Here is a 22335-nt window from a genome sequence, read left to right as displayed (position 1 = left end):
TAAAGAAGATACAAATTTAAACAAAGATTTCCGACATTTCGAACATTTTTGAGATCTTGTATTTGTAAAGTTATTTCTTCATTGATTAAGTTTTAAAATTGATTTAGTTAACAAAGAATAATTGTAAACCATTGCAAAAACTTGATTAATATTATATTATATTATAAAAATATTATAAAAATATAAAAGTACTAGAAAAATATTATAAAAATAGTATAAAATTATAAAAATACTACAAAAATATTAAAAAAGAAACAATTATATGCAGTCACTCCGTGGTCAACAGAAGTGCCGCTATTTACTGTTTATATTTATAGATTTATCGACATAACCTATGATAACCGTCCACATAAATACTCACCACATACACAGATATTTTCCATTGAATCTTTACTCCCGCAAAAATATTCTTTTCAACGTATCAACGTATCGCACTCGCGTCTCGCGACATTTCGATAAATTTCGAACTCGCACTTCGGAGCTCCTCGATGATAAAACTCGCGTGTTGTCAGACTTTCGACCGCGAGCGCTGGCGGCGAGTGCAGTGTAAATAAAGTTTTCAACGCATCGTTTAGGTTATCGCGCGCCGATCGCCGATTAGTTTTGTAAGACTAATTCCCGACCACGCAAGTAGAACGTCCGTTCTCATAGGCAGGAGGCGAAAACTTTGTAGCAGCGTACAGCGTTGCAACACTATTTCGCTCGTACCGGCCGTCGTCAAATGATCAGCTACCTCGTAAAGATCGCGAGATATGATGTGTGTTATGAGCACGCCGCGAGGAGTTTCTGCGGAGATGCTGTTTCGTAGAAGTGCAGCCGAGGCTTATGTCCACCAGCCTGGACCAGGATCTTTTGTTTCGCAAAGTCGCCTCGTTACCGGTGAGTTGCGAGGCCGGTCCCGTTCTATCAAACGTGCAACCTCGGTTTGAGACGTTCTCCGACGAGGTACGTTCCAATTTCGACGATCTACTTGCCGCGAGCATTTATCGACCATTGAACGTTAAACACCGCAACGAAGATTTTAGACTGCCGCAAAAATTGTTTACCCATCTGATCGCGTTCCCTACTTTGCCAACGTGACGCAGGTATAAGCTAGATCTAACCTAAAAATAATCAAGTCATTATTCAGATCGAAAGTTACCCTTGCTTCAGAATGAAGCTTCTTTTGCTATCTATTTCAACAAATTTTAGCCACACCTGGCGCAGACATAACCTAGAAATTACCTAGACATAAGCCAGATACAAACATCCTCTTATCTCTTTTTATGCTCCACCCTTTCCCAAAAGTACTTTTTGCAACCGTCATTTGTGTCAAAAGAAAAACTCATGTTCAAACTTTTAACCATAACTGAGTGGTATCTAACCTAGAAATAATGTAGAAATGACCCGAGCCTAAACCACATTTTTCTCCTTTCTCCATAAATCTGTTTTGCAATTGTCATTTTTGTCATAAGAAAAAATCATTTCGAATAATTTCAAAAGATTTTAGCCACACCTGATACAGGCTTAACCTAAAAGTTACTTAAATTTAACCCTAAATCCTCTTGTTTCTGTATAAGGCATCTCCTTTTCCTTCCCTAAATGTATAAACAATTCTTTATGATTAAAGCGAAACAGTATCATTTATTTTATTTGTTACACGTGTTATCTTGTGTTTCCCAGTCAAATCGTATTAATTCGACGATTTGCGTGAAATAGGGCTAATTATCTCTGCCATAGCCCAAAGACGTCTTAAAGACGTCTGGTGTAGGACATTCGGAACCGTAAGTTCGAAATAATATCATTTTATCCTAGCTTTTATACCCAAAAATGACGTCGCTACAAAAGAGTCAGTCCCAAAAAGTGAAAAGAAAATTTTTTTTTTTATTTCTGAAATTCATACATCGATAAGGCATTACAGTAATATTTGCAATATTTCGGGTAACCAAAAATCCTTCTCGCAGACATCGTTTCGATGCAAAATTAAGCCATCCGCAACGTTTCAACGTAATTGGAGCGTCATAATTTTCAAGGTCAAATCGGTGAGACATTTTCCGCAAAATTTCGAGCCTTGCCTTTCGAATAACGAAAAATCCTTCTCGCAGGCATTCTTCGGACGTAAAATATCTGCCAAACGCGATCATAATCGGCGGAGTTACCGCGTCGCTATTCGTTGGGCAACGATGCCGGGAATCCCGAGCATCCGTGCGCACGCGGCATTCGGCGCGGAATAATCGGCGAGCGCACGCGCGTTTTCATAATAAGTGTAAGGCGGCGTTAATGGCGGTCGGTCCGCGAGCGTAACGGAGCATTTATCGGCGACGGCTCAATAAAATCGTTGTTCAGCGGCGCGCCGGCCCGGCATAATTAAATTAGCGTCTTATTTCAGCCGGGGGACGCCGGGAGGGGCCGGCGTAACAGCTCCCTCGGTCGGACACGGAATATCCATTTGGCCGCCGAATTATCGGGGCTCGCCGTAACGCGCGTTAAATTCAATCTATTAATCGTAACGAGCGTCCCGGCTCGTTTTTACGAGCCGCGAACGGTTTTCGTAATTCGCTTTCTAATGCCCGGCTAAAATTATATCGTCACTTTTACCGCGGCGCGGCGACGGGGTACCCTGCGCCGGGTCCCTTATACGCGGTTAGCCGCGCAATCAAATGGGCCTCGCCGCGAGGCCCCGGCCTCTCATGATTTATCGCCGCGGCCGCAGCGCCGCAAAAAGATGCTCGGTTTCGTTCGTACATCGCCTTCGGAACGATCCTAGGCCGAGATAGAAACTGTGTGGAACACATTGTACTTCGGGCTTTTTCCGATCCGATGGCCCGATAAAGTTTCGAGCGAAATGTTCGAACCTGCCGCGTGAGAAATGCTGCTGGCTTCGCGCGCGGTCCGGTATTCCCTTTCGGTGGACAAAATCGCTTTTACGGCGTCCACGAAGGTTGAGGTTATGGTGCCGCAGGCCGTTGAAGTCGTCGCGACGTCGGCCGCGTCACTGTCGAGTCGGAAAAATATTTTTCTTACTTTCTAAGTCTCTTAGGAGAGACCATAATTAATTTTGTATTTGTCGAATAAGTCGTATGGAAATTTTTTGTTATGTCATTTTGTTTATTGTTGAGTAAACAAATGTAATATGACTTGCTGGATAAATATATAGTTAATTATGCCCGGAGGCACAACAATTGGTCACCCCACAGTAATCGGATCCATCGAGCTAGGATTTGTAACTATTTTTATGGAAGCTGGCTTAAAAGTTGTCAAAACCGTAAATTATTTACAGGTAGGCTGAAAAAGGTTTCCAACAAGATTGTAATACTTAAAATATATCCTTTGTTGTACATGAAATCGTTAAACTAAAATTCTGATATTCCACAATGAATACCGAAAATCAATGACATTACTTTAAATTTTGAGATCTCGTCTTCAAAATACTGTACTGATCTTTATGCAATAGAAAAAGTTTCTTTATCAATTACAACAAACAAGTGCCAAACAGAAGTTTCTTTCTTTCTTTAATCTTTTTAGTAAGTTGAAAATAATATAATAATAATATAATATATAATATAATAACAATATAATATGATATAAAATATAATAATATAATAAAATAATGTTGAATTTTTTGAATTTTTCAGATGTTATTAATCATGCAATTATTTGCAACGAATGATACGTTGGATTTCGACGTTCTCGCTTCAGAGGAAAACGAATTGTTCGAGTGAACGGATTGTTTTTCTACGTCGAGAAACGGACTTTTGGCCACTGAAAGTGTATTCGGGACCGGTGCCTATCCCGTCGCCGCGAGGATGCGGAAAGCTGTCCGGCCGCGTTTCGAAACCGAGCCGGAACGATAAACGGGCCTGACGTTTCTAAATCGTATCGCACGTACAAACATATCTACAGCTCGCGCACGGTAATGATGACAAATACGTATCCACGAGAGCTGGTCGCCGCAATTAATAACCGGCGCGGACACGCCGGCCCATTCGTCACGTTCCGCTGTACCGAAACCGTATATTTCAGTCGAACGACGCACGCGCACCCTTGCCGGTCCGTTTCTTTTCTACTTCGTCTTTCGAAAAATCCGCCGGTAGGTTGCGCGAGAAACTAGAACTACAGAGGCGGAGTTTCTTACGGCGCTAGTGCTTACCGATTTGTACAATAAATCCTATCGTGTGCACCGTAGATTGCACACTAATTGCACAGCTGGGTTCCTTGTCACCGCTGGGTGTGGCTGGGTAAAGTAGAATTCAGATAATAGCCATTAACTTTCCTATAATTACAAATGTTAGGTTAGGTTATAATTTATTAGGCTATTTATTTATTAGGTTATGTTATAATTAGGCTATTCATTTCAATCGCCTAGTGCTTCGTGTCCACGGTCCAGTAGAACCTCGATTATAACCTAACCTGTGACACCTAAATCGTTTAGTATCTGTCGTCCGAAACGATTTTCAAGTGGACTTTAATTTACCGTAATGCAACGGAAAAATCGATGTCCACTACTTACTACTGATGTACTTGACTAGTACATTTGACTTGACTCGCACGTCCGACGCGTACGTTCGCCTTGTGACATGTACGTCGGGTCCCGCCTTATAAGACATCGAGAGTTAGGGCAATCGGTGTCGGCGGCACGCACCCGCGAATCTGGTTGCAGCACGCAGGCGTTTTTACAGATGGCAGGCCTGGTAATGGGATCGGGTCTCCATAATTGAATTTACGAACGGCCGGGTGCGCGCCCACGTCGTCCATGTTCCTCGGGGCGCTGTCGACGTCCACGTGACGCTCGGCACCGCGGGTCGGCGCGGCGTCCTGGCGAAGGCACGAACGTGGTTAATACGCTCGGATTTTCACCGAACCTGATCCACGGGAGTACGTGCGCGAACCGAATCGGCCGCGTACATATCCCGCCGACGCTAACGACGGCATAACTCGCGACCGATATACCAGTATTTCTATTAACCGTCCGGGAGCTATCAACAAAACGGTTACAAATTGGCGTGCGCGGGAACAGCGCGAAAGGAGGGCCGGTGGGGGAAGGGACAGGAAGCTCTTGGCGGCGTGGCCTCTCGGCTTTAGAATGCCGCCCGTAGTCCGTGAGTGAAATGTACCGAGAGGCCTGAGCTATCGCGGCCCGGCGTTCTATGGATCGGACGTGTAGGTAATTAAATTTAGAAATAGAAATTACGGTGTATCGATATGGGTGGCGGGTTCGCTAGGGGCAGTTGATCACCGGTGCCGCCGGTAATTGGACCGGCCGCCGGTCGGCCGGCCAATCGGAAGAAAGGGAAGAGTTATCGGGTACAAGGACGATCGGTCCGCCGCAATTAGCGACACTGATTCCGCAGGAACGACTCTTGACGCCGCGGCACGTACCGTACACGATCAATTGATAATTCGTACGCTCGCGGCGTGATTGATTCGCCTTTTTTCCTCTCCGATAGGGTTAAGGTTATTTTGGGGTCAAGTGTGGATATTACTGCGGACGCCCCAAATGCTGCGGTATTTCGTGAAAGTAATAAAATCTAACATTTCATTGTGTGTAATCTTTTTAAACTGAATAATATCGATAATTAAGTAATAATTATGATAAATAAATATTAATAATAAATCAAATAAATATTAATTAAATAATGAAGTATTGATAGTTTATGGCATACGAGTAACAGCAGTCGCAGTTTTAATTAATTTATTGATTTTTGATATTCGCAAGCTTATGAAAATGTCGAGTCTTATGAAATACTTGTAATGGCAGCTGTGTACGCAGATTCGAAAGGCATTTATATTTTGGTAATTGAGCCGTTTATTTTGAAAGTGGCTTAAGTCACTTTATCGTAATGAAGAGTGGTGATTGTTTAATGTTTATACGAAATTATTTATACTGAGAAAAATATCAGTATCCTGAGATAACAAATACAAGTAAATCTTCTCGAAAGTTAGCATCCATATTTTTAAACGTGTTAAAACGCAAACCCTTAAATATATCGACTTAAAAACAAAGTGACTTATGCCACTTTCAAAATAAACGGCTCAATTGACAATATTTTATTCATTTTACTGTTATTTTTCTATATTTTAAACGACGTGAGACGAAAATTAGAGGTTGGAAAAACTGTAGATCCATTTTTTAAATTTATATGTTTAAGTTGGGTCCGAGTTTATGTTAAACCTGGGCTGATCAACCAAAATGCTCCATCTTCTTCCATTGTCTTTAACGTACCTCCTGAATCTGTTCACCCGATTTTGTACAAATCCATTCATCCTAGCCTTCACGCTGAATTATTTCGTCTAGCGTCCTCTGCTAATAAGCGAATGGAACAAAGTCACAGGTGGTGACACGTAGCGGCAAGTCACCGAAACATCGCACCAGATTTCGTTGTAATATAAAGCGGCAGTTAGCACCGCGACGTGACAAGGTTATGTCATATGTCATTTACGTTCATATTCGTTTGCCTTGATCTCGCCAAAGTTGCGCTTTCGTTACACTCTAAACTCCGCGAATAAATCTTCCAGTGTATCACAGAAGTCGTCGACGTCTCCCTAACGATCTTCCAATCGAATTTCTTGCTCCCCTAGAAATCTCTGCGACGGGAAACGACCGCGGGGCCGGTAAGAACATCGTCTCTGAATCTTCGATGCGAAGCGAACTATCAAACGCAAGCTCCCCTTTTTTTCCTGTTCCCCTCCCAGAAACATCGAAGTCTCCCGCGGAGTACTTATTTTCACGGCGTTATCATTTGTACGGCCGGTTTGAACGGGACAGGGGGGGGGGGGGCAGCCTGTTTACCGACCGGGGCAGTTAGGCTTCTTGTTCCCCGGTTAAATGCATCGTGCTCCAGTTTCTTCTATCGATAAATAGCATCAATCGGAAGACACGTGGCCGCGATGCGAGCGGCACGCCACCGGCAAGTACGAGTTTCTTATCGGCGCTACCATAAGCGACTTTGTTTCCACGGGGCTTTTTGCGACCGTTGCCCGAGAACTTGGCGCATGCGGCATGCGTTTACTTAATCCGCAGCGGGTCTTGTAAAACACACACTCGCACACATCGATCCCTGCTTGCCCAGGGACCCGCCAGGAATACGAATCCCTCCGTTGTATTTGGTTTAGGCCCGACCAACCGCCGGCTGCCGAGCCACGGTTGACTCGTTCCCCCACTACTTCGCTCGGACGAGGAGCGAAGTGATCTCCGCTGCACACGGCTAGAATTACAAGAAAAGTAAAACCGCCGTTTCTTTCACGTTTCTCAATCTGAGCTGTTACTATTTCTCCGAGATTTTTACCGTCGCGAGATAAGGCTTGAACTGTTGACCAGGGAATTAACCCTTATCGGGTGTCGGATACACAGCCACCATGTATAATATCACGTGGGGGCACGACATACGCCCGATAATTATACAATATAGTTATGTAATAATTAATATAATATATAAAATTACATAATAATGTGTTCCACAATGGGGACTTTTTCCTTCGCACCGGGGAGTTAAATTAATTAAGTTTGAAGTAATAAAAAGTATCGCTTTTCATTTGGTCGTTATTTATTTTGACAAAATATTTGATCGCATATTCGGTCCCTATAGACCGCGCCACATCAAAATACTGCCATTTTTTTTAGTTATCAATCTTTTCCTTCGTGATTCTTGTGATAGCAAAACGCATCCTGATTAAGTATTTTCATTGTTCTTTTTTAGACAAACAAGAATACAAAAAAGAACGCATTCTGGACCGAGCCAAAAACCTAAAAAATTTCATAAAATTGAATAGAATTATTAGAATTCATTCAATTATAAAAAATTGCAGAGCAAACTTATATAGTATCGATTACTTCTTCAACATTCGTGCCTCTTGCAAATCTTGATAAAATTAAGAGATCGTTTTCAATTTTTAGAAATTAGAAGCGGGAGATTTCCCCCTGAATTTAAACCGGTGAGTTACATTCGATTTAAGCTGCAATTAATTTCAGTCGGGCTTCTCTTAGGTTATGTTTGGCTCAGCAGTGTCTCATATCAGGTCCGACTTAACTGCGCGTTACATTCTAGCTTATGTTATGAATGGTCCACGAGATACGTTATGTTCAACTGAACAACCATCTAAACAAATTAAAGGTACAATTTAGGTTAGGGTAGACTTAGATTACTAACTTAAGTTAACTCGAACTTAGATTGCCAACACAGGCTAGCTCCGACTTCTGTTACGTCCGACTTAGGCTAGATCTGACATCGGCGCATATTAGACCTAACTTTCCGTTGCGTTAGATCCACAATATTTATCGGAAGAACTGTCTAAACAAATCGCAGCGACAATCTCGACGTGGCTTGAGCTCGGTCGGGTTCGAATCTGGTTATGTCTCGCTGCGCAGTGATGCATGTCAGATCCGACCTAACTGCGCGTTACATCCGAGTTTATGTTATGAGTAGTCCACGAGATACGTTCTGTTCAACTGAACAACTATCTAAACAAATTAAAGGTACAATTTACGTTAGGATAGACTTAGATTACTAACTTGGGTTAACTCGAACTTAGATTGCCAGCTCGGGCTAGCTTCGACTTCTGTTATGCTCAACTTAGGTTAGATCTGACATTGGCGTGTATTAGGTTAGAACTTAGGTTAGACTTTCCGTTGCGTTGGATCCACGATATTCGTCGCGTCCGCCGGAAGAACAACAATCTCGACGTGGCCGGAGTTCAGTCGGGTTCGAATCGGGTCTAGGTTATGTCTCCGATATTTATTAAGTTGAACGTGAATTAATCGCTTACCGTTCGACGGGCCGATCGCGACACGCTTTCATTTACAAGCCCGGCCCCGTCCGGGACGGCGGGGCATCAACATGAAAGGACGTCATGTCGCCGTTGATATCCACAATTGCGCCGGCCGCGAATGTGGACGCGCCGTCGGGACGGGGGGCGGAGAGAGGGAATTCCGGCCAGAGGACTGGAATCAACGGCGGTATTCCGCTTAAGTTATGGCCTCGGTTATAGCCGCCGTTCGGACTACAAATTCTCCGGGAGGTATACGGCGGGATTTGTACTTACCTAGTACGGCGACTACCTACAACTTAGTAGAATACCGGCGCGCAGAAATCTTGTTGCCAGACGGGACAAATACGCGGCCGCGGCAGAGATATTGCGTACCGGGGTGCTACACTCTGGAAAATAGCCTAATGATCGTATTGTGACTGGCCGGCTGTCACAAAACATCTCCGGTGCTTAGACCGGCGGAACTCAGGGCTTTATTTATCGTCCGGCGACCGCCTAACTACCGTGTAACGGGTAAAACGTTAACGAGGATGCAGATGTATTTATATGGGAGTGGGGGGGGGGGGCTCTCTCGGTAATGTCCTCGGTAAAGGTTACGGCTCGGCGACGGTCAATAATTTTTCGATCGACGTTGATCGAATGCGATGCAACGGCAACGTGATTTTCCTTCTAATACGGCCCGCGGCTTTTTGCTTATCAACCGCCGCGGCTCCGCTTCTGTTTGTTTTCCTTCTGGGGCCTGATAGGGGCCTGCTGCTCCGGATATCTGTCGGCGAAGATAGAAAACAGCTGGCACCGTTACCGATGCAAAAGTCCCTACGGTTGTGTGGGACGAAGATTTATCGATCGGTGCCGCGGTTGCTTTTACCTTTTCCGTCGTCGCGGCGGCTGTGATATTCGAATTAATAGCAGCGTGGCGGAGAGGGGGGGGGGGGTGAGGCGGATTTGTGGATTTTGTGGAAGGTTGGACAAATCGAGCGGGATAATTATTAGACCGTGGGTGTTTATGGGGAAATTAAAATTGTCTGCATCGATTTTAAAAGGCATTAGTTCGTTGGAGGTCTCTGTTTCGCTTTAACAATTTTAGCAAGTTGACAAAGATGCATTGATATTTTTCAATTTTTTAATAGCTTCGCTGCTCTGAGTTCCTTTTATTTATTCTCTTGTCGTTCTTGTTATTTATTTATTCTTGTCGTAAGTTCATTGAAACTGCAACCCAATCGTCGTCATTATTTGTATGCAATATTTGTTGCTTAATTATTTATAAAAAGGCTGTCCTCTTCGATTTTGACGAAACTTCGATATGTTATGTAGATCGACAGTTCGAACAACTTTTTCCTTTGGACGAAACTTCGATTCGCTTTGGTTCTCAAGATATTCGCGGAGAACTGTAGACCTAACCCAGACCTAATGCAAATCTAACCTAGACGTAACGTCTAGGGCATAATCTATACTTGCAACGTCTTCGTAGCTTTAGAGGATGGTTTCTAAAACGGTTTTAACGTTACAAACGGAACGCGGATCGTTACACAAATTCTTATTGCCACAGTTTGAGATTTGACCTTTTGAAAAAAGTTCGTGTTTCAAAAATTGAATTTAAACCAATCAGAAAATTCGTTGTAACGAATCTAAACTAAAGACACTATTCTTAGCACGCCTTCCAGTATTTTATAAATCTGCTCATACTGTCATGATCCTCTCTGCAGTTATCGGTGTAGGTTAGGTCGATGCTAGGTCTCTAGTTTATCGCGAATATCTGCTAAACCGCAACGAAACGAAATTTCCGCCAAAGGAAAAAGTTGTTCGAAACATTAAGCTGAGCAATACTTCCAAATTTGATCAAAATCGGAGTACATTCATATACAGGGTGTTGCAAAAGTTAAGAGCTATCCGCAGGGATAAATAAGGAATGGGATTGGTGAAAGAACAATTCGTGCAGCATATCTTTTTTTTACGATTTTTAATGTCGTAACCCTGCCAAATACAATAATAATAGTAATAGTAGCAATTATAATAAGAATCATAATAATGATAATGATAATAGTATTATCTAAAATATGTAACCATCATTTCGATAATAAGATTATCGTCAGGCGTGATGTTGTACCACACAGGACGAACGTGACGCACCGTGCCACGCGTCTCGACGAATAGAATTGATTTAATTAAACGACACAACCGGGACACGGATTTCGCCCTCCGCGATACAAGAAGAATTTCACAGTTTCCGCGCGGGCCGCGCGAATGCATTTAAATACGCGTTTGAACCGTGCTAGTCGCGAAGCAATCGTTCTTGTTTCTCTTTATCATTCTTTCCGTTTCGTTCGTTTGTTTTATCTTATCTTTTTTTTTTTGTTTATTTGTTTGTTAGGACTTTCTATCGCGACGTGCTGGGAAAAAATGGATCGAGCATGAATCGAAAAACACGCCCAGCCGCGCCGATAACGTTTGTATAAATATATAATTTGTTGTCGTGCGCACGTGATTCACAATATAATAATTAATTCGCTATCTCTCGCTCCGCAATTCCCGTTCCTCGCAACCGCGGCGCACAGGTTAATAATTACACGCTCCGTTTCGTTCACTTTCGACCGCAATAAATAAATTATCCAAATCAGGGACATCGATATATCGATATAACAGTAATAAGATTACAACCACATTTACAATATATATATGTATATATATATATCTATTATTTATTTATATCTATATCTATATATATATATCTATATATATATATGTTGTATATATATAGAGAGAGATTTCTTACCTTTCACACATACATATATATATACATATATATATATAATATATATATACCATATTATTTTTTTTTCTGTTTAATGCACTAACGAACCTCCCCTCTGCCGAGGTGCCCGCTCGAATTACGAATAGAGCGACACCGCCGTCCACAAGCGACACGGTTGATTAAAAAAAAGAAAAAAAAATAGAAGTAGTAAAATTAGAAAGTACAAACGTTTAACGTTTCTGTTCCTCCGTCCTCCGTACAGTATAATGCCGTTTCGTTTATACAGTGAATCGGGCGCGCGGCAACGCGTTGCCGCGCCCCCGCGCGACGAAAAGAAAACCTACGCGACGTAATATACAGTGTTTACTCTTATAAAGTAATAGTTGGTGGCGCGCGACGCATCGTCACGCCCTCTCTGAAACTTCGCCGGCGTTCCCGGAGGGTGCGCGCGGACGCCGCGCCGCTCACCGTAGCCCACGCAGGATCTCGAGGTACAAGGAATTCCATGGAAACTCGTCTCTGTTCGCTTGAATTCCGCCGAGTGACACCGCGGTGCGCGATTCACGGAATTCCACTGAGATTCGTTTACGTTCATTGAAATTCTTCAAATTACTCTGCACTGTGTGGTTCGTTAAATTTTATTGAAATTGTATCCGTGCCGAATCTCTGCCCAGTGGAGTTTATAGAACCCCATTGAAATTCTACTCTTTGCAGTACCGAAAATTCCAAACTTTACATTGGGGGACCAAAGTTTCTCGACTTTTTCTGAACTCGTCCTGTAGATCTCGACCAGAGAACTCCGAAAATGCAAGAATCAATGATAGGAATTCATCGGTTCGAAAGTTACGCGTCCAATTCATAGAATCCTATCGAAATTGTATGGGGCGTTGTTCATAGAACCCCACTGGAATTCCGCGCCGCGCAGTTCGTACGATTCCATTTAAAGTCCTATATACGTTCATAGAATGTTTTTTTAAAGTAGTTCATGGACTCCCATGAATTTTGTTCGTGGGCTCGGTGGGCGCAGTCTCCGCGGCCAACTTCAGGACGCCTTCCGGCTGGCCTGATCGGGGAACGATTAGGCGCGGTGAGGTTCAGCGACGAGGGCACGCCACGCGCCTCGCAGTGTCTAAAATCCGTGCGAGATCCGAGAGAGAATTACTGGCCCCCATTGATTATATTATTGCAAAAGAATTATACTACGTTGACCCGGCGCCCGGAGAGCGCCGGATAACTTTACATAACTATTTACAGAAGTTATTGCTCGCCTAACCGCCTACCTTACGCGCTAGTAGTTCCGTTTAGTATCCTTACGAGTTTTTCCGTAAACCAGCCTACAATCACCTGTTCGTGGCCCTTCGGGAAGACGTTGGATCGTGCGAAACACCTCTGCTCTATCTTGGCTTCGCGGGGTCAACTGGTTAATCTTAGAGGAGTACAGTAAAAGACTCCTTTATATGAAGGTCATGTCAAGGTTACATCAAGATAATGTCACATTATTTGTCTCTCAGCAAAAATGGACAGTTTGGGAAGAGGGAATACGATTATTCCAGAACCTCGCGGCACGTTTTTATAGTTACCGATTGTTAACAACCATAAAAACGTGCCCCAAGGCTCGAATAATCGTATCCACTCTTCCCAAATTGTCCATTTTCGTGCGCAATCTTAGCGTCAATTAGGGAGTCTTTTACTGTGCAACGTCAGTTTCGGGGTCAATTTCGGGATAATTGTCTCACTGCTGGAGAAAGTTCAAGAGGCAATTTCACAGATTTTCCTCGTCCAAGTCGAGCCTAATTTTTCTGATGTTAACGTCTGTTACATGGACTGCAGTAAAAGACTTCCGAATTGACGCTCGGATTGTTCGTAGAAATGGACAATTAGAGAAGCGGAGATACGTTTATTTTTACAGTTGTTGACAATCGGTAGCCATAGAAACGTGCCCCAAGGCACGAATAATCGTGTCTACTCTTCCCAAATCGTCCATTTTAGTGCGCAATCTGAGCGTCAATTAGGGAGTACTTACCGTAATTAGTGCGATCGGGGCAGCATTTTTCAAGGATACTATTTAATAACTATTATTAATAATTTATTATAATAATGATTATTCGTGACATAATTCCGCAAGTTTCGTCGCCGGCGAAACCGCGACGCGTCGAGGACACGGTCCAACGTCTTCCAGACAAGACGCGGCCGCTTCGCAGCCTTACTTTCTGCGCTCCTGCGTAATGAATCTTTAGGAGTCGACCTCCCCGTATTGTCCACTGTTGATGTATATATACGCACGTCGAATTCAACGTGCGAAAGCACCAAGAAAGATTGAGCACCGCGCATGATCGCAGATTAAAGACGCAATTTATTGCAGTTGCTTGATAAGGTATGCGTGTGAGAGTGATCGACGCGTTCGTGTGTTTCGTGTGCGTGCGTGTGTTTGGTGCGTGTGGCGTGTCCCGTGTCTTCGTGTACGCGACGAGTGCCCGCGCGCGCGCGCACGTGCCGATACCCTTTCTCCTGCTTTTGTCTACTGGCCGTTGAAACGAGGAATGGAGAGTTTTATGCGTCGACGGACCGACCCCCGTCGGTTTCTCCTTCGAAAAGCTCGACGACTCGCTGCTGATATTCGTTAATGAAAAATCCTTAAATTATTGACACACGCGCGCTACCGTGGCATTATTTTTCTCGCGACGGTCGCGGAAACGAAAATTCTTCGCGACAGATTCAGGTACTTCGAGAAACAACGATCGAATTTTCCTGGGGACCGCGTCGACGTGCCGACGTCGTTTCAACGATGACGATGAATTTTCGAGTGGTCGACGCGGATCCTGCTCGTACTATGCTATTTCATCGAAACAGCACCCTTTCTACAGTGATTCTGCATTATTTTATTTATATAATTTTTATTAAAGTGTACAATACTTTTTTTAAGTGCAAAATTATCTTTTTTTAAGCGCATAATTGTTTCTTTTTAAGTGCATAATACTATTTGTAATTGTATGATTTTTTTTGTAATTGCACAATTTTTTTTGTAAATGCATAATTTTTCTTTGTAAATTCATAATTCCATTTGTGATTGGATAATTCTATTTTTGAGTATATGATTCTGTTTTTAACTGTATGATTCTTTTTTAGAATTGTACAGTAAAAGACTTCCTAATTGATGCTCAGATTGTGCACAAAAATGGACAATTTGAGAGGGGAGGGGGACGCGGTTATTCGAGCCTTGCGGCTTATTTTTATTTATAGTTATCGATTGTGAACAACTATAAAAACGAGCCGCAATTTTCTATTTCCTCTTATCTCTACCAAAATTGTTTATTTTTGTCTTCAAGCGCCGCGTCAATTAGGGAAACTACTGTAGTTACTTTTCTGGATTGCTAAATTTTTATAGTTTACTATATATAGTTTACTAATAAGACTATAAAAATACTTATTTTTATAGTCTTTACTAATTTTTATAGTTGCACCAACGACAAATATTTGCATAGTTAACAAGTTAAACATCAGTGATTCGACGAATTTGTTAGCGTAAAAATGATTTTGGATTTGGCACAATTTTTAGCGCCTCAGAATTAATGGGAACCATTACTCAAAAATAGCATGGTACTGACAGGAACCGTCGAATTCTCCTCGAAACAACGCAGAGGCCCACCCAGCCTAGTCGGAGATCCTCTCGGATTTCTCTCGAGCGTCGCGCGAGATCCATTAGTGACGTCACTGTTGAGTAGAGCGGCGGTTGGGAGCTGAACGGGCGGTGGCGCAAATCTTTCTAAGTTAGCCTTTTCTATGTAAAAAGAATGAAACAAAATAAAATAACCCGAAAACAAACCCAAAACTCGGGTCATCCCGTTAAGTTAGCCTTTTTTATTTAAAAAGAATTAATCAAAATAAAACAAGCCCGAAAATAAATCCAAGATATGGGTTATCCCGTGAAGTTAGCCTTTTTTATTTAAAAAGAATTAAACAAAATAAAACAAGCCGAAAACAATCCCAAAACACGGATCGTCATCCCACAGTAACTGGCTCCATCAACGCACCTCCCTGTCGCCAACCGTTCAGCTTCCATCCCTACCCCGCTCGCCGGCGACGTCGCTGACGGACGTCACGTGACATTCGGCCGAAACCCGCGTAGAATCCCAGCCGCGGCTGTCCGCGCGCCCCCACTCCGTCCCCCCGGCCCGACCGAAGGTCGCCGTCCGTTAAGGCACTTGAAATACTAATTTCTCTGTGCGGGGCCCCGTTCATAGAAAATCGGTCGCGTACAGTCCGAGCCCGGCTCCCCGTCCGTCGACGTGCCGCGTCGACGGGGACCCGAATGGCCGCGCATTAGCACGAATAACGCGGCGATATTCGCGGATCCGCCCGCTCTCTCTGGGAATGTCGATGCCCGCGGGTGCGATCGATGCGCAAGCGACCCGGGGAATCCCCGATTTAACCGGGTCGGCCGAGACCCCCCGCGATATCGCACGATGTCGCGTGTCCGCGCGGGTTTGGAATGTTTTTTAGATTCGAGAGAACCGGGTGTCTGATCGCCGAGACCAATGGCGGCGTGATCGCCCGGGATGCTTCCCCCTCCCCTCCACCGCCGCAGCGTAGCGCGAGGATGCTTCCAGGAAGGGTCACCGGTGACCCGGCGATCGGTAGTCGCGTCGATAATTAAAGGAATCCGCCAGGCGGAGGGCATTGCTTTACGGCAGGACGTTGGCTGCACTTGTTCTCTCTCTCTCTCTCGCTCGCACCGGGGTAGGGGCGGGGGGGATGATAATGATCAAAGAGGGTGTCGGCGCGACGTCAGCGCGCATTTCTCATCGGCCGCGGCGCGGTCAGATTACCGACGGCTCTGCGGCCTTCAAAGAAACTCCCAACAGGAAAGGTACAACGGTATCAGTCATTGGGATCGTAGAATGGCATCCTGGGTGGCACCTCGTCCATTTTCGGATCAAGTTACGCGGCGACGATCGCGCGGCTATTGTTCGTGCATCCCGGGGACCGAAAACGCTGGCCGACGGCTCGGGGCGGCCCGATCGATCCCGACAACCGGAAGCGGAATCGCAGAACCTGGAACGGTGCTTAATTTCCGTCCGGGAGCTCCCCGAAGCGAAGAAGAAGGACGACGGGATTTTCGCGCGCGTTTGGCCGTGTTTGCGTCTGTTTGACCGTGTTTGAATGTGTTTGACCGTGTTTGAATGTGTTCGACCATGTTTGAATGTGTTTGAATCTGTTTAATCGTGTTTGTATCTGTTTGACTTTGTTTGAATCTATTTGACGCTGTTTGAATCTGTTTGACCATATTTAAATCTGTTTGAGCATATTTGAATCTGTTTGTCCACGTTTGAATTTGTTTGACACTGTTTGAATCTGTTTGACCGTGTTTGAATCTGTTTGACCATGTTTGAATCTGTTTGACCATGTTTGAATTTATTTGACACCGTTTGAACCTATTTGACGCGTTTTGAATTTGTTTGTCCATGTTTGAATTTGTTTGACCGTGTTTGAATTTGTTTGACGCTGTTTAAACTGTTTCACTGTGTTTGAATCTGTTTGACCGTGTTTTTGCACCTGTGTGCTTTGCGTCTGGACACGCATGATTGTGTTTGTACACGTATGGATGAACATGTAGAACCGTGTTTGCACGTGTATGATTTGTATTTGAACGTGTATGACCATGTTTGCGCGTGTTACGTCTACCGTCTGCAACTGTACGTCTTGTCTGCGGGTGTCTAAATGCTGTGATTGTACCTGTATTCTTGCGTATGACCGTGTATGTACACGTCATCTTTGTGTATGGACGCGTCTGCACATGTGGGTCCTGCGTTTGCGCCGGTTTGCGTTGTCTATGGACGTACACGGCTGTGTATAGGATGTGTGTTTAAACGTGTATAAGAACGTGTATTACTGTCGAAAGCACGTGTATAGCTGTGCTTGTACATGCGTGGTCTTGTGTTTGTGCCTGTATATGCCTCGTGTACGACTGCGTTTGAACTAGTATGTCCCGTGTACGACTGTGTATTGAATGTGTTGATGTGTCTCGTCTGTATAAATGTGCTCGAACCAGCGGTGTATCGTGTTTGTACATCGACGGTTGTGTATGCGGCGTACATTTGCGCGCGCGTTTCGCGTGTATTATTTGAAACGGCCCGGCCGTGGGGGCCGATTGTGTGTTCTGAAACCGTGCGCAAGCACGAAGATTCGCGTGACTTAAGGCACTAGCAGTATACTTAAGGCCTAACGCAGCGTTCCTCTTCCTCTTAACGTTAGAAGGCACTATTCCCTATGAAAAATACAACACGTAACAAATAGTCATTTATCAATCTTCGCAGTAATCTTACAAGGTAGAGGTGTGTGTTCTCTTTAATGATATAAACTGGCTCTAGCATATACTGGCATCTTGTTCCGCCGCCTTTTAGCTCTAGCATATACTGGCAATCTCTTAACTCCGCCGCCTCCTAGCTTCTAGCATATGTATTTACTGGCATCTCGTTCCATCGCGTTTAGCTATAGCTCCGAAATCGGCGTGTGTCTGCTCTTCGCCCACCGTGTTACACTTGTTTTTCTTCTTCTTTTTTTTTCCTAGACCCTGCGCCCAATTCGCGCGGGCTCGAAGCGACACCAGCGCCGCCAGTGGACGAACCACGAGCTTCTCCCCCGTCATGTTATTTACAACGCGGCCATTTGTGCTAATTGAACATCGCAGCGGTTGTGATCGGCGAAGCGAATTATCCCGTCGACGTGTTGCGGGCAACTCCGACGAGCCGTTTCGGGATTGTGCGATGTTTAATTGGGACTTTAATTGTTGTGTACCGATCGAGGATTCGCGGCGACGTCTCGCCGATGCAGAATCGTTTCCCTACAGTTTTCGCGAATCCACGGGATCCTAGAGGCTCTACCGTTGCGCTGGGTGGAATCGACGATTCAAGGCAAGCAGGATGAGCCGCTCGCTCGCTCCTATTTGGCACAGTCCACTCTACCGAGAGCTCCCTTTCGAAGAATTCGCGGCCTCGACATAACCTCGAACGACCATCTTCGCACGTGTTCGCCGCCGGATTGGTTCAACGAGCCGAATCGTCGCGAACGATTCCGAACAATTTGGCAAATTTTCAAGTAAGAGCAATCGATGATCGTCGAACGTACATCCACGAAAACTTTGTCTTTCTCGGCTTGGCGCTCGAGTACAGCACCTCGACAAATTTTTGCTCGAGCAAAGTCTCGGATCGAAAGAGTCTCTCTGCAACTTTTCAATAACCTCTGATCTAATATATTAATCATAGAATTTGTTCAAAAGACAACAACAACAAGAAATAAAATATAAAATTGGCGCGGCTCGTTCGTCCGTTCCCTTTGCAACGTACGCGAAATTAATTCGCGTTTCACAGCTCTTTCGCGCGTTTCCTTTTCGGAACAACTTGTTTTTACGCAACTTTGTACAGATTTTGAAACAGCGTTGCATCGGAACAGTTACCCGTTCTGTTGCAACATTTGCCTAGCTGATTCGTAGCTCGCGGCTCTTCCACGTCTCTTGCAGTAGTACTTGTCGCCGTAGACATTGCAGAAATGTTTTAAAACAACGTTCCGTTTACAACGTTTTCGTAGACAGCTTGCTGCTATCTTCCTAAAACGTGTCGCCGCAGAATTTTATGAACAATGTTGCAAGCAAACCCTTTCCAAACCATCCCCCCGTTTTACTTAATTCTCTAAAAACCACGAAATAATCTAAGCTCCAACGATTTTCCTTAGCGAATGCAAGCTCGTTATTTCCAAACATCGTGGTCGAAGATTTCGTAGCGAGCTCGTTGCACCAATCCAAGGGTCGTCTGCATCGAGGAGCGCGTCGCGCGGCCTCGGACTCGTCTCGCTTCGAACTCGCGCGGCTTCGATATGTTTCGATATAGAATCCCGTGCCTTAAACTGTTACTTTCATCTAGATTGACGATAATTGAACGACCGACGGGACACGTCACCGGTGTCGGACCCTGATGCGACTTTCTATGTACAACGACGGAAACGCGCGCGTAATCGACGAAACGTCTACCGTGGATCGCGAACGACCACCACACCCGTTCTTCCGATCTCGCGATCGCGAACGATCCAGCGACCCCCCGATCCCGCGAATCGCGAATGATCTTGCTACCGCGCGTCTCACGATATTGAATGGATCTCTCGATCTACCGGACCCGCAACCTAAAGTAAAATCGCGATCTACCGGATCCGCGATCGCGGATCTACGAAGTCACGATCTACCGTTCTTGTGATCCATGGATCCCAGAATCTGTAGATCTTGTAATCTATGGATCTCTCGATCTTATGATCCATGGATTCTGCAATCTGCCGAACTCGTGATCTGCCGATCGTGCGATCGTCTGATCAACCTATCTTACGATCTATCGATCACACGATCTATCGATCTTGTGATCTCCGGATTTCAGAATCTGTTGTTCCTGTGATCTACGGATTCCAGAATCTGTCGATTCTGCGATCTATGGATCTATTGATCTCGTGATCTATAGATCGTGCAATCTGCCGAACTCGAGATCTATCGATCTCGCGATCTGCTGATTGTGTGATCTACCGATTTCGCGATCTCGTGAACCATCGATCACACTATCTATCGATCTTGCGATCTATCGATCACGGAATCTGACGACCTTGTGATCTATAGATTTTGTGATCTATGGATCTTGTGATTTATAGATTTTGTGATCTATAGATCTCGCGATCTACAGATTTTGCGATCTATCGATCTTGTGATCTATGAATCTATTGACCTTGTCGTCTACCGATCTCGCGATCTGCCGATTTCGCGATCTACGGATCTAGCGATCTGTCGATCCCATCGATCCCGAAGAGGGCTGGTCCGACGAGTCGTCCTTCGACCGGCTGCGTCCACGTTTGATCGGAACACGTCGACGATCTATCGATCACCGCAGATTCGCACCTTCTACTTTGGCACCTTGCGTGGATGCGTACAGCGCACGAAGAACGTCCCGTTTTCCGGATCGGGTCGACGATCACACGGAACCGGAAGATCGAGAGCATCGGTGTGCGATAACCGCTGCCGATTAACCGCCGCGGATTCTAGTCGCCGAACGCACACGGTAATACTGGCTTCGAGAGCTTCTCGTCGTATCCCCTTCAGTCCCGTTCGACAACGGGGAACACGTTGCTGTTTCGCAAATGATTGTCCGTCCCTAAACGCGAAATTCTTTTTGTGCATTAACTCGAAGAGCGTTCACTATCCAACGCGTTACGAAAACGTATTGTATCGTATGTAATGTAATGTATTTACGATGTGATCACGGTTGTAGTTTATTTAACTGAGCATGCTAAGTCCCAAGCTCCGTCACCGGAGTTCGAATAATTCTCTTTACTTAATTAATCGTTTAATTACCCTTAACGATACGTTTACTCCTCCTACTCCTCTGCCTCCTACTCCCCCTCCTCCTCCTCTTTCTCCTCCCACTGTTTCCTCCCACCGTCGCCCCCTCCTATTTCACCGGCTCCCCAAAGTTACTGGCTCTATTCCTCATAGACGATACATGGTGCTCTAGACTAGTTGAGCTGGCCTTATGTAAAATCGTACGTTACAAAAAAAGAGAAAAAAAAATGAAAAGAAAGAAAGACAGAAAGAGAGATAAGGATCGAAGAGTCGCGAAAAGACAAGAAAGACGAGAGGAAAACAAACTGGAAAATTGGCTAGAAATAGAGAACGAGATGTCGGACGCGTCCATGGGCCGCGCCTTGATCCCGCTGGAAACCCGCAGCGATCGGCACTCTCCTCGCGTCCGCCGGCCCCGATCGTCGCAATAAATAAGTGGGCTCTCGCGGCGCGAGCGAATTTCCAAATTTCTCTCTGCTCAACAGATGCGAATTCGAGGACGCCTAAGGGGTATATATACGTACTCCGATCGGTACGATCGGGGACCGGCCGGTGGCGGCGAGGATCGCTGAACAGGTTCGTCCGCCCCGCCGTTTAAATTACACCGATGCTACACCGCACGAAGCTCCGTAAGTCTAATGAACGTGTTTCCCTCCTTCTTCATTTTTTCTCTCCTAGTTTCCGCCTCCCCGGACACATGTGGTCGCGTGACGAGGCTTTGTTCAGGTCCCGAATATATTTAATATATATGTATATGTGTGTGTATATATATATTAAAAAAAAGAAAAAAAAAGGAAAAGAAAAGAAGAGAGAGAAGAATCATTTTATCCGATCGCGATTCCCAGTCCCGATTCCCCGATTCATTCGGACACACGGTCCGCGATTCCTTCTCGTCCCCGTTCCACCCGTTCGCACGCCATCTGTCAGCCGTCGCCGGCACCTCTTCCCTCCCCTCCGGATCCTCGAAACTGGCCGGCTAAGAATGCTCCTCTTCATCAGTGCCTCTTCATGTGAAGCGACAAATGGTCGCTCCGCGAGAACGATCGCTGACAAAGATGGCACTTGAACGGCTTCTGGCCCGTGTGCTTGCGATAATGCCGCGTTAGCTCGTCGGAACGCGCGAACTTCCACGTGCAGCCCTCCCATGTGCACTGGTACGGTTTCTCGCCTGTAACAGAAATTCGTGCGACACCGGTCAGTCACGGAATGTCTCGCGCGTGAATTCGGCGCGCGCAGGTATATGAATCGCGCGAGGAGTGGGGGTAGAGGCGACGCATGCGCAGGCCGACACGCGCAGGCGGCGCGTCTACCGGGCGAACGTTGTATCAAATTATTAAATTGTTAGAACAATCAGCTGTAAGCTGAGCATCGATTATAGGGAGAATTTAACAAACCCTAACGAAAGCAAGTAACTAATTGCTTTCACTGTATCGACGCCATTGTCACCAGAACTGTCAAGTTAATCGAAATGACT

General features: G+C 45.1%; 1 protein-coding gene and 2 long non-coding RNA genes across 4 annotated transcripts in view; 1 reads left to right on the top strand and 2 right to left on the bottom strand.

Moving 5' to 3' along the window:
• The first annotated feature begins 344 nt into the window (after positions 1 to 344).
• On the top strand, positions 345 to 5620 carry LOC117225706 (uncharacterized). Its single transcript, XR_004491576.2, has 3 exons — positions 345 to 945; positions 3260 to 3503; positions 3615 to 5620. It is a non-coding gene; the product is annotated as an uncharacterized LOC117225706 (long non-coding RNA).
• A 1885-nt stretch (positions 5621 to 7505) lies between these two features.
• On the bottom strand, positions 7506 to 9440 carry LOC117225748 (uncharacterized). Of its 2 annotated transcripts, XR_013034775.1 has the most exons (3): positions 8743 to 9432; positions 7811 to 8437; positions 7506 to 7723 (listed from the first exon to the last, which is right to left on the bottom strand). It is a non-coding gene; the product is annotated as an uncharacterized LOC117225748 (long non-coding RNA). The 2 variants fall into 2 exon arrangements; XR_013034774.1 differs by having other exon boundaries at positions 7811 to 9440.
• Positions 9441 to 10685: 1245 nt separating this feature from the next.
• The window catches only part of LOC117225812 (uncharacterized), a 728572-nt gene continuing 716922 nt past the window's right edge, over positions 10686 to 22335 (bottom strand). The window contains exon 7 of the mRNA XM_033479588.2: positions 10686 to 22029. Within this exon, the coding sequence (XP_033335479.1) occupies positions 21857 to 22029 (173 nt within the window). The 3' untranslated portion in view covers positions 10686 to 21856. The remainder of the gene's footprint in view (positions 22030 to 22335) is intronic.

The sequence above is a fragment of the Megalopta genalis genome, chromosome 14 (assembly GCF_051020955.1).
Source record: "Megalopta genalis isolate 19385.01 chromosome 14, iyMegGena1_principal, whole genome shotgun sequence".
NCBI lineage: Eukaryota > Metazoa > Arthropoda > Insecta > Hymenoptera > Halictidae > Megalopta > Megalopta genalis.
The sequence above is the reverse complement of the archived record's forward strand: the minus strand, read 5'-3'. Positions and strand labels throughout refer to the sequence as shown.